Here is a 13587-nt window from a genome sequence, read left to right as displayed (position 1 = left end):
GTCGAACTCGCCCGGGGGTCGAGCTCGCCCGGGGGTCGAGCTCGCCTGGAGGTCGGCTTGGAGTTTTCCTTCCTGGCCCTTGGCGTGGTTGGGATTTTTCCTTCATGGCCCTTGGCATGGCTGGGATTTTTTCTCCTAGCCCTCGGCGGGGCTGGGCCCTTCCTTCCTTGCCCTTGGCAGGGCCGGGTCCTTCCTTCCTTGCCTTTGGTAGAGCTGGGTCTTCCCTTCCTCGCCCCTGGTAGGGCTGGGTCCTTCCCTCATTGCCCTTGGCGGGGCTGAGTCCTTCCCTCCCTGCCCTTGGCAGGGCTGGGTCCTTCCTTCCTTGCCCTCGGCGGGGCCGGATCATTCCTTCCTTCCTTGCCCTCGGCAGGGCTGGATCCTTCCCTCCCTGCCCTTGGCAAGGCTGGGTCCTTCCTTCCTTGCCCTCGGCGGGGCTGGATCCTTCCCTCCTTGCTCCTGGCAGGGCTAGGTTCCTTGATTTTTTGGGTTGGGCTTGATGTTTCTCTTGGGTAAGGAAAATCCCTCATAACACCAATTATTTACAACACTCCCCCATTGGGATGCTTATTGGTACATTTACGTGTTCATACTGCCTCGTTAAAAACCTTACTAGGAAAAACTCAGTGGGATAAAAACCGTAGTAAATAAAAAAAAAGTGTACATCTATGCAAAGCTCCCCCTGATGCAGACATAGGTGCATCATTTCTATAAATCTTGCAGTTTACGTATTCCAATGTCATGAACATGTTTTCTGAAAGTTGAAGCGGGGAACGCCTTTGTAAGGAGATCAGATGAGTTATCACAAGAACGAATATGCTGGATGCTGATAACATTGTTCTTCTCTAGCTCTTGAGTGAAGAAAAGAACTTCGGAGGGATGTGTTTTGTTCTATCACTCTTGATGAATCCTTCCTTCATTTGAGCAACACATGCGGCATTATCTTCATAAAGTGTGATGGAGTCCTCGATTGTTGGAAGACCACTGGTGGCTCTGATATGTTGCGTCATTGATCTCAGCCATACACATTCACGACTTGCTTCATGTAGTGCTATAATCTCCGCATGATTTGATGATGTGGCAACGAGCGTTTTCTTTTGAGAACGCCAAGAAATCGCAATCCCTCTATACGTAAACACATATCCATTATGAGATCTCCCTTTGTGTGGATCTGATAAGTAACATGCATCTGCATAACCAATCAAAACCGGTTTTGTCTTGTTAGGATAAAATAATCCTAAATCAACCGTTCCTTGAAGATAACGAAGCACATGTTTGACCCCATTCCAGTGTCTCTTTGTAGGAGCTGAGCTGAATCTTGCTAATAGATTAACTGCAAAAGCTATATCTGGTCGATTGCAATTAGCAAGGTACATAAGGGCTCCAATCGCACTGAAATATGGTACTTCAGGACCAAGAATATGTTCAGATTCCTCACATGGACGAAATGGGTCTTTTACCACATATATGGATCTGACAACCATTGGAGTACTTAAAGGATTTGACTTATCCACATGGAAGTGTTTTATCACCCTTTTTGTGTAATTTGATGATGCACAAATATTCCATTTTTCACGTGCTCAATCTGTAAGCCAAGACAAAATATTGTCTTCCCAAGATCTATCATTTCAAATTCATTTTTTAAGTAAGAGATTACTTCTTTGATCTCTTCATCAGTCTCAATGATGTTTAAATCATCAACTTAAACATCGATGATCACACACCAGTATGTTGTTTTCTTAATGAATACACAGGGACAAAGAGAGTTATTGACATAACCCTTTTGTATTAAATATTCACTTAAGCGATTAAACCACATTCGCCCGGATTGCTTTAACCCATATAAAGATCTTTGTAATTTGATGGAATATTTTTCTCTAGGCTTTGAACTAGATGCTACATGCATCTTGAATCCTTCAGGGATCTTCATATATATATATATATATATATTTGAGTATCTAGCGATCCGAATAAATAAGTTGTGACAACATCCATGAGATGCATATTTAGTTTCTCGTGCAATGCTAGGCTGATTAGGTATCTGAATGTAATTCCATCCATTACAGGGGAATATGTTTCCTCAAAATCAATTCCGGGCCTTTGAGAAAAACCTTGAGCAACAAGTCGAGCTTTGTATCTCACAATCTCGTTTTTCTCATTTCTCTTTCGCACAAATACCCATTTGTATCCAACAGTTCTCACATCTACATGTGTGAGTACTATAGGTCCAAGGACCTTGCGCTTGTTAAGCGAGTCAAGTTCGGTTTGAATTGCATTTTTCCATTTACCCCAATCGTGTCTATTTTTACATTGAGTAACAGACCTAGGTTCGTGATCTCCATCATTTTCATCCATGACATCACATGCAAGACTATATGAGAATGCATCATTGATTTCATCATTTCGGTTCCATTGTATACTTGTTTTGGCATAATTAATCGAAATTTCTCGGTTTTCCTCGTTTTGTATTTCTGGAATACATTCCTCCATTTTGGGGTAATTTTTTCTCTCTGCTCCTTTTCTTTTCCGAGGATTTTTATCTTTGGAACCGAATAGTCTTCCACAATTCAGGCGAGTTTTGACTTCATGAGTGACTTTATTTTCAAATTGTCCTTTTGGGACATCAATTTGCGCAGGAGCATTTGCAGCTAGAATGTATGATTTAGTCACTCTCTTAGTGTCTGCAAACGCATCAGGAAGTTGATTTGCAATACCTTCCAAATGTACAATCCTTTCCACTTCTCCTTCACAGTCTTTTGTGTAAGAGTCAAGATGCAATAATGTTGGTACAGACCAAGTAATTTCCCTTTCCAGTTGGTTCATTTCTCCCCCTAATACTGGGAAATTTTCTTCATCAAAATGACAATCAGCAAAACGTGCTGTAAAAACATCACCAATTTGAGGTTCTAGATACCTAAAAATAGATGGACTTTCATATCCTACATAAATTCCAAGCCTTCTTTGAGGTCCCATCTTTGTTCTTTGAGATGGTGCTATAGGCACATAAATAGCACATCAAAAAATTCTCAGATTAGATATATTTGGTACTTGGCCAAATGCAAGTTGCAGAGGATAGTATTTATGATATGCACTTGGTTGGATGCGAATTAATGCAGCAGTATGCAATATTGCATGACCCCATATTGAAGCAGGGAGCTTTGTTCTCATTATCAATGATCTGGCAATAAGCTGGAGGCGCTTGATTAGCGATTCAGCTAGACCATTTTGGCAACGTCAATCTCAACTGACATACAATAATCATCGAATGTTTGCGATGGAAATTAGGGGTGAAATTTTTTGGCCGTCGTCATTTTCTGGGATTTAGGTTTTTAGGTCTCCGAAAAACCAATGGAGAAGAAAGAGGACTTCGTAGAGATATGAAAAAATTATGGAGAATGTAGAGATATACCTGAGAGAATGTGTTGTTGCTGCTGTTGTTGATTTCCCGACGATTTCGGCGACGTGAGTGTGATGGTTTTAGAGAGAGAAACCGCCGGAGGAGAGAGAGCGCGAATGTAGAAGAAAGTGAAACTGAGTTGGTTTTTTTTTTAACTTGAACCAGTCAAAATTGTGGGTATTTTCAACATAAAAAATCAAACTAAAGGGTAAGATTGTACTTGCTCACATGAGCAACTACTAAAAGTCTCGAAACCAAGGAACTCAATATTTTGGTCCAAAACAATAAAATCACTACTATAACCGGCCATTTTCCATTTATCAAGGAAATGGACGCGACTAAAATCAAATAAACCCTGTCAAAATTAAGTTTTTTCCCCCCTAAAGTAAGATTAAAATGAGGTCCCTTACCAATAATATTTTTTTTCCAAAACAAAGTCACAAGGAGGTACTCGTCATGAGAGAGAATTTATTTTTCTCTCTTTTATTCTCACTTTAAGCATATATAAATATAATTTACCCTTCATCCAATTCAAATTAAATAGTCTGGAGTTGAACTCTAAGCTGCATTAGCCTTACCTTTGAACTTCCGACGAAGAGCTAGAGGAGAGTGGACCATATATGTGCAAAAGTTCTCATACCTTGAGACATAGTCAAGCATGGATTCAGAAAATGAGGACATGAGCGACAACATAATGGCTTGATCGGTGCAATTCTTCAATTTGGATTGAGATTTGATCAGAAAATAACTCTTGATCGTAAATTGATTCTCACTAGCTATTACTCGATTAAATTCAATAATACATATACACCGTATTGCGTGTGTAGCACGCTTGTAACTAACTGAACTAACACATGTCACGTACAGGTACGTGCTCGTCGCGTGCCCTAACTAACAGCACGCTGAGCTGGCCTTTTGTTATACACAATGATGTACATGTGGCAGCTAACTCAGCTTAGCATGATTACATTCACCACAACAAAGTTAAATATAACCTTCTCAACTAAAGAAAGTGAGATGCTGATAAACACATAAGTATCAAACTATCATAAGTTCGTAATTCTTATATCCTACCTCGATGTGCATATAAAATAGTTTAGGGCATACTGCTTGTACAAAAGGCATTGGTGTCCATGAATTCAAGGACGGATACAAAAATATTAAATTAGGAGGGCTATTTTGTAAAAAAAAAACTCAATGGGGGCTATTTAAAAATTTAAGGTAAAATAAGAAGAAATATATTCAAAAATAGGCAAAAAAATATTTAAAAAAAAATCGACTCCTTCCCTGCATGAATTATATCAAGATTCACTAAATAGCCTTTAATGCTTTATTATATGATTATAGCATTAATTACTTCCATCGAAGTTAACTAAATTGTTTTATTACATGGAAACAGCGGGCATGACATAAATCATACAAGTAATGGAAACTATGAACTATGAACTTTCTTATGCAAAATAAATAAAAAGCTCCCCAAATATTTGACCTATATTCCTAAGCTATCTCATTTTCGAGTATATTTTATAAATAACTCCATTCTCAATCTATTTTTTTATTTGAATACTGTTAGGAATTCTTGCCCACGAGAAAACTCTTATGTAAATTATCGCTGAAACTATTAATAAAATAAAGTTTTGTTATTTCTAATTTATTCGAATTGAAAGCGTTATTTCTTATACTTTAAGATTTATCAAACATTCATCAACCCATAGTCTCCGTATCAAACTGAGTCACATGCTCGACATCTCAGCTTGGACGGTGAACTAAAAGTGGTCGATGATTGATTCATGCTTGGGTAGATGATTGATTGGAAGCAAATACAAACAAGGAAGAGTTCGATAAAGAGTGAAATAAATTAGCGAACTCGTGAGAACAGAGAGCAATATGTATCAAGATTCAAAAGAGGGAAAAAGGTCCCGAAATCTCCTTAGGTCGAAGAGATTTATATTGGGGCGAAATACGAGATTTTCGGAAACACGTGCAGTTAGCTTCCTTCTTCTTCACCTTGTCGATTGCCACGTCGCTTCCTTATTTGAAATATCTTGGGAATTCGTCAACCTTCTGAACCTTCAGGTGAGATCTCCCTGACTTCGACTTTGTCAAGGTATACCGCGGACGTGGATCGAGCTCGCAATACCATTTGGGACAGGCTCACATAATTTCCTTATTCGGTTGTTTTGGTGAGGATTAATTAATTCAATTTCTTTTCTTTTTTTGGGAATTGGGCCACGTGGCCCAATGCTATTTTTGGGTCGAGATATGCTCCCACATACCGTTAGGATTAGGATATCGTTGCAGAGGAATTTTGATGAGAAGGCTCTTTTTTGCTGTCAGTTATAGTGGTGTAGGTGCTTCACGGCGATGAATTTACTGTCCGCGAGTCGGCCGAGGTAGACGGATTCGAATCCTACATCGATGACGATGTCAAGGTTCGAAAAGTAATCGAGGTCGATGGAATCGACTTGTATTTACAAATTACTACTTGCACGACCACGCGGACTTGCATACGTAAATATCATAACACCTTTCCTCGAGAAAATAATACTAGCTAAAAGTCTATGTGTGACCACTGTTTTGTAGCGATAGAAACAAAGATGCATTGTCTTTATCCCTATTCAGCAACGCTTTATATATATTTACCAGCAATGTCCCCAACATGTTTCTTTATGTTTTTGCTTCGTCCAAAGTTTAGCATATGGCCCAAATGGACACTCTATGGTAAAAATAATATACAAGTTTAACGCCTTAAAAAAAAAATATATATACAAGTTTAACCACCTATAAATAAGAAAATAACCCAAAAAGTTAGGAATGAGTTGGACTATATTTTTTATTTTTTTTTTGTGTAATTGGACTAAGTTGTAATTGAAGATAGAGAAATTGCTCACTAGGAGTTATTTTACTCCACTTTCCAGAAATCTATAAAAATGAAAAAATTTCAATTCTATCACTTGTATTATTTTAATGATATTTGCTATTACTTTATTATCTTATTTATTTATTTATTTTGTTATTTTTTATTTTTAAAATGACTTCTTCTACTTTACTGTAGGTCAGAGACAAATAAGAAAAAAAAATTGGGTTCCCTACACTTTTTCCCAAGTTCTATCTCTCTCTCAAGTGTTTCCTCCTCCCGCGGCACCGCCACATCTCCGATCCTGGCGCGCATGAGGACCGGAAAGAGATGTTGGAATAAAGTTAATAAATATTATTTATTAACATGTGTATGGCTGATTTGTGTCAACAATTTGAGTGGGTTCCACTCATCAGAATTGAATAATTCCAAGTGATACGGATTCCTCGTAACGAGGGCTATAAAATTGAATATTTGTTTGCCAAAATCGGACCTAAGATGAATGAGAAATTGATGCTCAAAGTAGGCTAAAGAAACACAATTGTTGTTGTGTTGTGGAAGTGAAAACCAAGAGTCCCACATTGGTTGGGGATGTGTGTTGTGGTAGTGTTTAAATACTATCCTCTTCCTTTAGTAGTCAAGCAAGTGCAAGAGAGGAGAGTGTGGGTGAGTTATCTCTTAACCCCTCGCGCGCACACACACGCGCGCCGCCAGGCCGGGCCGGGCTCGGGCTTCGGGGAATGTCTCGGTCTCGGGCTTTCTTTTTACTTCCAATTTCACTTCTGAAAGTTAATACCTCAAATAACGGTTTGTATGCTTCAATGCAATGGTTTTGAGCTTTATGTGCGCATTATGGCTGTGTAATAATGCCATTAAGGCTGAAAACGTTGGATTGTTCGCATGGTTTTGAATTCAAAACGGTGTGTTAAATGGCTGGGTGTAATAGCCTGCGTTAATGCCTTTATGGCTGGACGTTTTTGAAGTTCAAACCATAGCCTTGGCCTATATAAAGAGGCTTCAGCTCTCATTCAGAAGACACACGAATTCCTTTGTTTCCCACTGTTCTCGAGCTCCTTCTTTCCCAGAAAATCTTTTCTTGTCGTGGTGATAGTTTTGCACAGGTCCTAGTTCGCTGAGAGTCAAGTGTATTGGTGCTAAGCTTGCCTCTGCTAGTCGTTGTATCCTGGGAGGCTTTCGCTCAAGTTTTCCAGCATCCGTGGGAGGGCGATAAAAAGCTTCAAGGAAACCGTCCAACGGGCCTCGACTAATTTTCCGTTTTGTTTTCCGATTCAAAGGTTTAGCCGGTTTATTTGTAATTATTTTACGTGTAATTTTCTTCCATGCAAATTGTCTTTTATTTACGTCAATATTGCTAACAAGAGAAACATGCGTTTCTGTTTGTTTTTCAGAAACATGGTACTTTTTTTTTTAACTATTTCATAATGAGTTTCTGTTTGTTTTTCAGGCTGGAAGTAGAACCATCGATTTAGAGCTAACCACATTGTCAAGCACCAACCATGTGGAACTTAACCCCAGTGATGCAGGGTTTCAGGATAGATACATTTTTCAAGAGATAATCAAAGAGATGGCTAAGAATAGGCCAATTGATACCAAAGGGAAAAAGGGATTCAAAGGTAAGTCATACGCCGTGTTAATTACTTTTGTCATGATTCCGATTGAGGTTAGAGAGCTTCTATTCCATTTTCATATATCTTAAGGAAGTTTTAAATTCTTGTGTGTATAGAGCTGGGCGTGTGATCTTTTTTGTTTATTTTATTTTATTTTATTTTACTTCTAATATTTCAATAATTCTTAATTCTGGTCTATTATGCCAATCTTGGTGCTCAATGAGGTTGACAAACTCTCAAGAGAAGCTCAGCACTCTCTTCGAGAAATATAGTGCTTATTGCCGCCTCATACTCTGCTGCAACAGCTCATCAAAAGTTAGTGAAGCGATACGATCTGGTTGTCTAAATGTGCGAATTAGTGCCCCTACTGAGGATCAGGTCGGATATATATATACTGAAAGCGAGACCTAAATCGACCTCGCTCATGTGGATCATGCCACGATCAGAGCGAGCGACGAGGAAGAGCCACCGCGAGAGGGAGGAGAACAAAAACAATTCCGGCGATGAGAAGGAAGGAAGGAGACGACGAGCGGATCATCGAGATCTGCGACATGCGGCGATGCGATTCTTCTACGACGAAGAGTTTCACCCTCACATGAACAATACTTTGCCGAGGCACACCGGACCCAATCACAGGGCCGTCGGAGGAGGAGGCTACGGTTCGCGCTAGTTTGGCGGGTCTGCTCCGATGAACGAGAACGTGCCTCAGGCCTATTACGTGGTGGAAGAGCTCGTGTTTCGGATATGAACTCATCTACGACGGTGAAGATCACAAATTTACAATAGCTTGAATTTACTGTATCTTCTTGAAGACTAAATAACTTTTATTTTTTTAATTTTTTTTTAATTTTTTTATTAGCTACTCTGCAAGCTATAATATTTCGTTAGGAGATGTCAAACCCAAGCTCAAAGCAATTTTGCGATGAAGAAATAGAGAAGGATATGTCAAAGGACGAGAGAAATATATCGGCAAAAAATAAGAGTCATAAAAAGGATAAAATCGTACTTTCTCACCCATTCCGAGAATCCAACCAATACAAGTGTCATAATACCGCTGGGTTGGGCTGAGCTGAGTTATAAATTACGGGTCAAGTAAACGTGTGTAGTTTAGTTTCCTCCTTATATATAGTAAAGAGTTTCATGTTTTCGGGTATGTAGTTTAACTTGTAATCCATTCTCTCTCTGAGCCTGTTTCAACTCTGATTCTGTTTTATTATAGGAACACAAATTACATCGAGACATGGAAACTCAGGAAATTGAATACATTGATCTCGATGAGGACTCGGATCTGGAAGACCCGGAGCGTTACGTTTGTGACCCCATATATTACAAATACTTGAAAAGTGTCCAGGCTTCCGAGGTTACTTATTTGATTCCCCTCGTTTAATTATTTTGATAATTTTTAAATTTATTGCCGATACTTAATCGTTATTCATGAATTGATTCTAGGGTTTTGATTGTGACCAACCCGATGAGGACTGGTTTGGGTGTCTTCAACCCAGCACCGAGAAGACCTTATCCGATGAAAGCTTTGTTTGTCTAGCCATATTTGCTGTTGAAGAATTCAACAGGCTCAAGGTGTGTTTCTAAATATATCTCTGGTTAATTTGGAGTATTTTTTTTTTATAATTTCTCAGAGTAGATATATTTTCAAAATTGACCGATTGTGGAATAATTTGTCTCATCTCAAACAAATTCTAGAGTATATTCTGACTATGAAAAGTGAAACCAATATGAGTTAATATCCTAAGAAAGAATTTGAATAATCTATGATTAGTATATTTAGAATTTAATCGATCAAGACAATAAATACTACTTATTGAAGTTCAAAAAGTAGTAACATAAGGATAATTGTTTGTGTAGACGATATGCTTGAATATTCCCCAAACAAACATACACATCTGTTGTTGCGAATTTTGTACTATTCTGATTTCACATTTGCATTGCAGGGTACTAATTTAGGGTTTCACAGACTTGTAAGGGCGACCTCAAAGCTGATGGTTGGTATGCTCGCGTACATGACATTGCAGTGCACCGATGGATGTTTTTACGAAGCCAAGGTCTATGAACGTTTTTCGAACCCATGGGAATTGTACATATTCAGGCTTGCAAAGCACTATTCAAGGTATTTCATTCTTAATGTGTTTTTAACTCCTTGATTCGTGTGTGTTTGACTGATACCCAAACTCTCAACTCAATCCTCATTTAAAATTAGGCAAGGGTTTCTTTTTTGGCGGTGGTCAAGTTGAATTGTTGTTCGAGTTGATGAAAGATAAATATGTACGTTAACATGTTGATGTCATATAGTCTTGGTATGTGAATAAAGGGAAGAGCTTACATAAACGATTAACATCTGTTTGTTCTAGCTTCGATAGCCTTTTGTTGTCTAGCAAACTGTACTTTATATTGCAGATGGGAAAAAATAAACTATCATTCTCATGATAATAATATTGCAGGTTCTTCTATATGCTATTTGATTGGTTACTCAGTTTGCATTGTGTTTCTTTTTATTAACAGCAATAGTGATAGTTCCGAAGACAGTGTTTCTCCGCCCAGCAGCAAGAGTTGGGGTTCCGATGGCAGTGTTAAAATTACCCCTAATAGCAAAAAGCAGAAAATGTGAAATGTCTATAGATTTCTTTCTTTAGTAACAACAACAAAAACAGCTTCTTTGTGGATCATATGTCGTCTGGTTTTGAAAATTTATCATTGTACTATTGTAGGGTTGATAATATGTCGTTTGGTTATAAAAATCTATCATTGTAGGGTTGCTATGTGAATATTTTTAAAGATTTTAAACATATTAGTTACTGAATCACAAATAAACAATCAAAAGACTATATTTTGTTTAGATAGAAACCTAGTGTATCTCACAGAATTATACTCCTAGCGTGTAGGTTCGCATGAGATATCTCAAAATCCTTGCTAAGAATTGCTACGAGTAATGACCGACATTTCCAAATTGACCAACCAATGAAGCATAGCCATAACTAAAAAGTTAAACCTTCACCGAAGACAAAAAATACTCTGAGAGGAACATCAATGCCCATTTGATGATTTCCATCAAGCTATTATTGTTCTTCCAATGGTGGCGATAGGTGTGGTGCACCACAATGATCGACTGTGGAGACAAACGAGATGTGGCGTTGACTAGCAAGCCGAAGCCGTGTTGGACAGGATGGAGTCCGACGCCTTTATTAGAAGTGACATTTTGGCTTTTAAAAGTGACATATGTCGCTTCTTGTCACGTCTAATGTCCTTTTTTTGTAGTAGTGTAAGGGGAAACAAAATAATGAACTTCGAAAGCCTGGACACTTTTCAAGTATATGTAATATTCGGGGTCACAAACGTGAAACTTCGGGATACTTCCAGATCCTTGTCCTCCTTGAGATCAATGTATTCAATTTTCTGATTTTCCATGTCTCGATTTCACCTGATATTTGTGATCAAATCATGAATTAATACAATGCTGAGAGAGAGCGAGATAAGAGTTAGGGTACAACATACCTGAAATCGGATCTTTTCGCGATTGAGGAATGATAGAATTTTGCTGCTTTAGTTGGCCGGAAGTACGCTAACTCTGTTATCTCATTGTCTTAAAAATTTGAGGAAGTGTTTTAGAGCGCCTTTTTTTTTTTTATAAATAATTTTGTTTAAAAAGAACATATTCACGTCATTTTGACAGAAATAACATTAACTATAATTTTTTTTTTTTAAATGTTAAATATAAGTTCGCTTTATGTTTACTTTTTCATATTAATATCTCATTTTTATACTTAATATAACACTAAATAGATATTTTATTGACAATAAATTTAGAATAGGGCATGAAAATAATAGTGTCTAGTTCGCGCCGACGTTTATGGGATGAAACAATGTCATCCATGATCGAGGCCAAAATTCCGTGATTGACGAACTGAAAGATTCCGCAAGTTTTTGCGGCATCTTTGACTTGATTAGCTATTTTCAAGCGGTCTCCAGAGAGGTAAATCACTAGAATCGACACGTGCTTGGATTTCGGTGAGCAGGTATTGAGGTTCGAGAGAGATTCTTCATAATGAACGAAAATTTTGGGAATGGACGTGGTTCAAGAATTTGAGAGCCATTTGACTCCTATCTTTGATTTATCAAACTCCTTCAACTCCTTCATTCGGTCATAGTGGTGACCAAGAAGATTTAATCCTTAACCTTCCATTGATATTTTGTCTTAGCGATTTCTTGTAGACAATGAATAATTGAAATTTTATACACAATATAGCATTAGAGATGAGACGGTGGATGAAATTCGGATAAAATACAATTCTATGACTACATTACATAAAGATGAGACAAGCTTGATGATCATATATGATAACAATAAAAAATGACAATAGTTTGAAGCGTTTCTCTCCACTTTAAAATGTCACGTTGTTAAACTTTGCATATTTATAAGAGTTTTAATTTAGTTGTTAGTCGACGATGTAGCTCTTGAATTTAACAATTGCCCTTCCGCACTTATAGTGACTGAATGTACAATAATTGGTTTATATTACTTGCCATATTGCATATCAAATAAAAAATAGTAGCAAATTTTGCAATTATTGATGAATAACTAATATTTAACATGTTTAGACCATTGATTAATCAATGATGTACCTCTCGAGTTTAACAAATATTAGAAAGAGAGATTTAGACTCTTAACCCTTCAAACTTACTACAAGGGTCTAGATTTCAGAACCAGAAAACTCACCGTGTTACTCTCATCTCCAGGTCGTGCAATCTAATGTGCTTCCTGATATGTTTGAGGCTACATATAAATCTATAACCAAAGGGAACCCCATGTGGAATGAGCTATCAGTACCTTCGGGGACACTATACGAGTGTGACTCGAACTCAACCTATATTCACGACCCGCCCTATTTCAAAGAAATGACCATGTCTCCTCCTGGCACTCACGGTGTGAAGAACGCCTTTTGCTTGCTCAACCTCGGGGACAGCATCACGACTGATCACATCTCGCCAGCTGGCAGCATCCACAGAGACAGCCCTGCGGCCAAGTACCTGATGCAGCGCGGGGTCGACATAAGGGACTTCAACTCCTATGGAAGTCGCCGTGGCAAGGACGAGATCATGGTTCGCGGAACTTTTGCGAATATCCGCATTATCAAACAAGTTGCTGAAAGGAGAAGTGGGTCCTAAGACGATTCACATCCCCACCAGCGATAAACTGTCTGTGTTCGACACTGCCATGGTAAATTTTCCTCTTAGATCTAATGTGATGAACGGAATCCGTCGGGAAGTGCAACCAAGTTGATGGAAATCACGATACGAAGGGGGGATTTGTGTAAATAAAGGCAAAAGAAAACGGAAATCGGCCAGATCCCTACCGGATTCATGATACGGCAATGGTTTCTTCACGTTTCGTTCTGATGAGCTCCTGTTCGGCGAATCCTGGTCGGAGTCCGGTCAATTCCCCCGAAAAGCTAAACCTTGATTGAAAATAGAGAAATTGCTTACTGTAGGAGTTATTTTACTCCACTTTCCATAAATCTATAAAAATAAAAAAATTTCAATTCTATCACTTGTATTTTAATGACATTTGCTATTACTTTATTATCTTTTCATTTTTATTTTTAAACAGATGTCGTCTTCTACTTTACTGTGGGTCAGAGACAAATAAGAAAAAAAATTGGGTTCCCTTCATTTTTCCCAGGTTCTCTCTCTCTCTC

The 13587-nt window shown here is 38.2% G+C and overlaps 1 protein-coding gene and 1 pseudogene across 2 annotated transcripts; one reads left to right on the top strand and one right to left on the bottom strand.

The window, feature by feature from the left end:
• Positions 1-842: 842 nt before the first annotated feature.
• On the bottom strand, positions 843-1481 carry LOC149397878 (secreted RxLR effector protein 161 pseudogene; annotated as a pseudogene).
• A 7058-nt stretch (positions 1482-8539) lies between these two features.
• LOC149397877 (uncharacterized) lies at positions 8540-10585 on the top strand. 2 transcript variants are annotated; one of them, XM_089615510.1, is made up of 6 exons: positions 8540-8641; positions 8739-8977; positions 9099-9239; positions 9329-9457; positions 9829-10004; positions 10397-10585. In XM_089615510.1, the coding sequence occupies exons 3-6, from the start codon at positions 9120-9122 to the stop codon at positions 10500-10502; spliced, it is 531 nt and encodes a 176-aa protein (XP_089471636.1). In that variant the 5' UTR covers positions 8540-8641; positions 8739-8977; positions 9099-9119; the 3' UTR covers positions 10503-10585. The 2 variants fall into 2 exon arrangements, with proteins under 2 accessions (XP_089471636.1, XP_089471635.1); XM_089615509.1 differs by lacking the exon at positions 8540-8641 and having other exon boundaries at positions 8949-9029.
• The last annotated feature ends 3002 nt before the right edge of the window (positions 10586-13587 follow it).

The sequence above is a fragment of the Urtica dioica genome, chromosome 5 (genome assembly GCF_054948205.1).
Source record: "Urtica dioica subsp. dioica isolate 48M chromosome 5, U.dioica_male_clone48M_v1_H2, whole genome shotgun sequence".
NCBI lineage: Eukaryota > Viridiplantae > Streptophyta > Magnoliopsida > Rosales > Urticaceae > Urtica > Urtica dioica.
This window is presented reverse-complemented; position numbering and strand designations above follow the sequence as displayed.

Coding starts and splice junctions, on each gene's coding strand:
- LOC149397877 (XM_089615510.1), top strand. CDS start 9,120: ATGGAAACTCAGGAAATTGAATACATTGATCTCGATGAGGACTCGGAT. Junction 9,240..9,328: donor AAAGTGTCCAGGCTTCCGAG/GTTACTTATTTG, acceptor AATTGATTCTAG/GGTTTTGATTGTGACCAACC. Junction 10,005..10,396: donor CTTGCAAAGCACTATTCAAG/GTATTTCATTCT, acceptor TTTTATTAACAG/CAATAGTGATAGTTCCGAAG.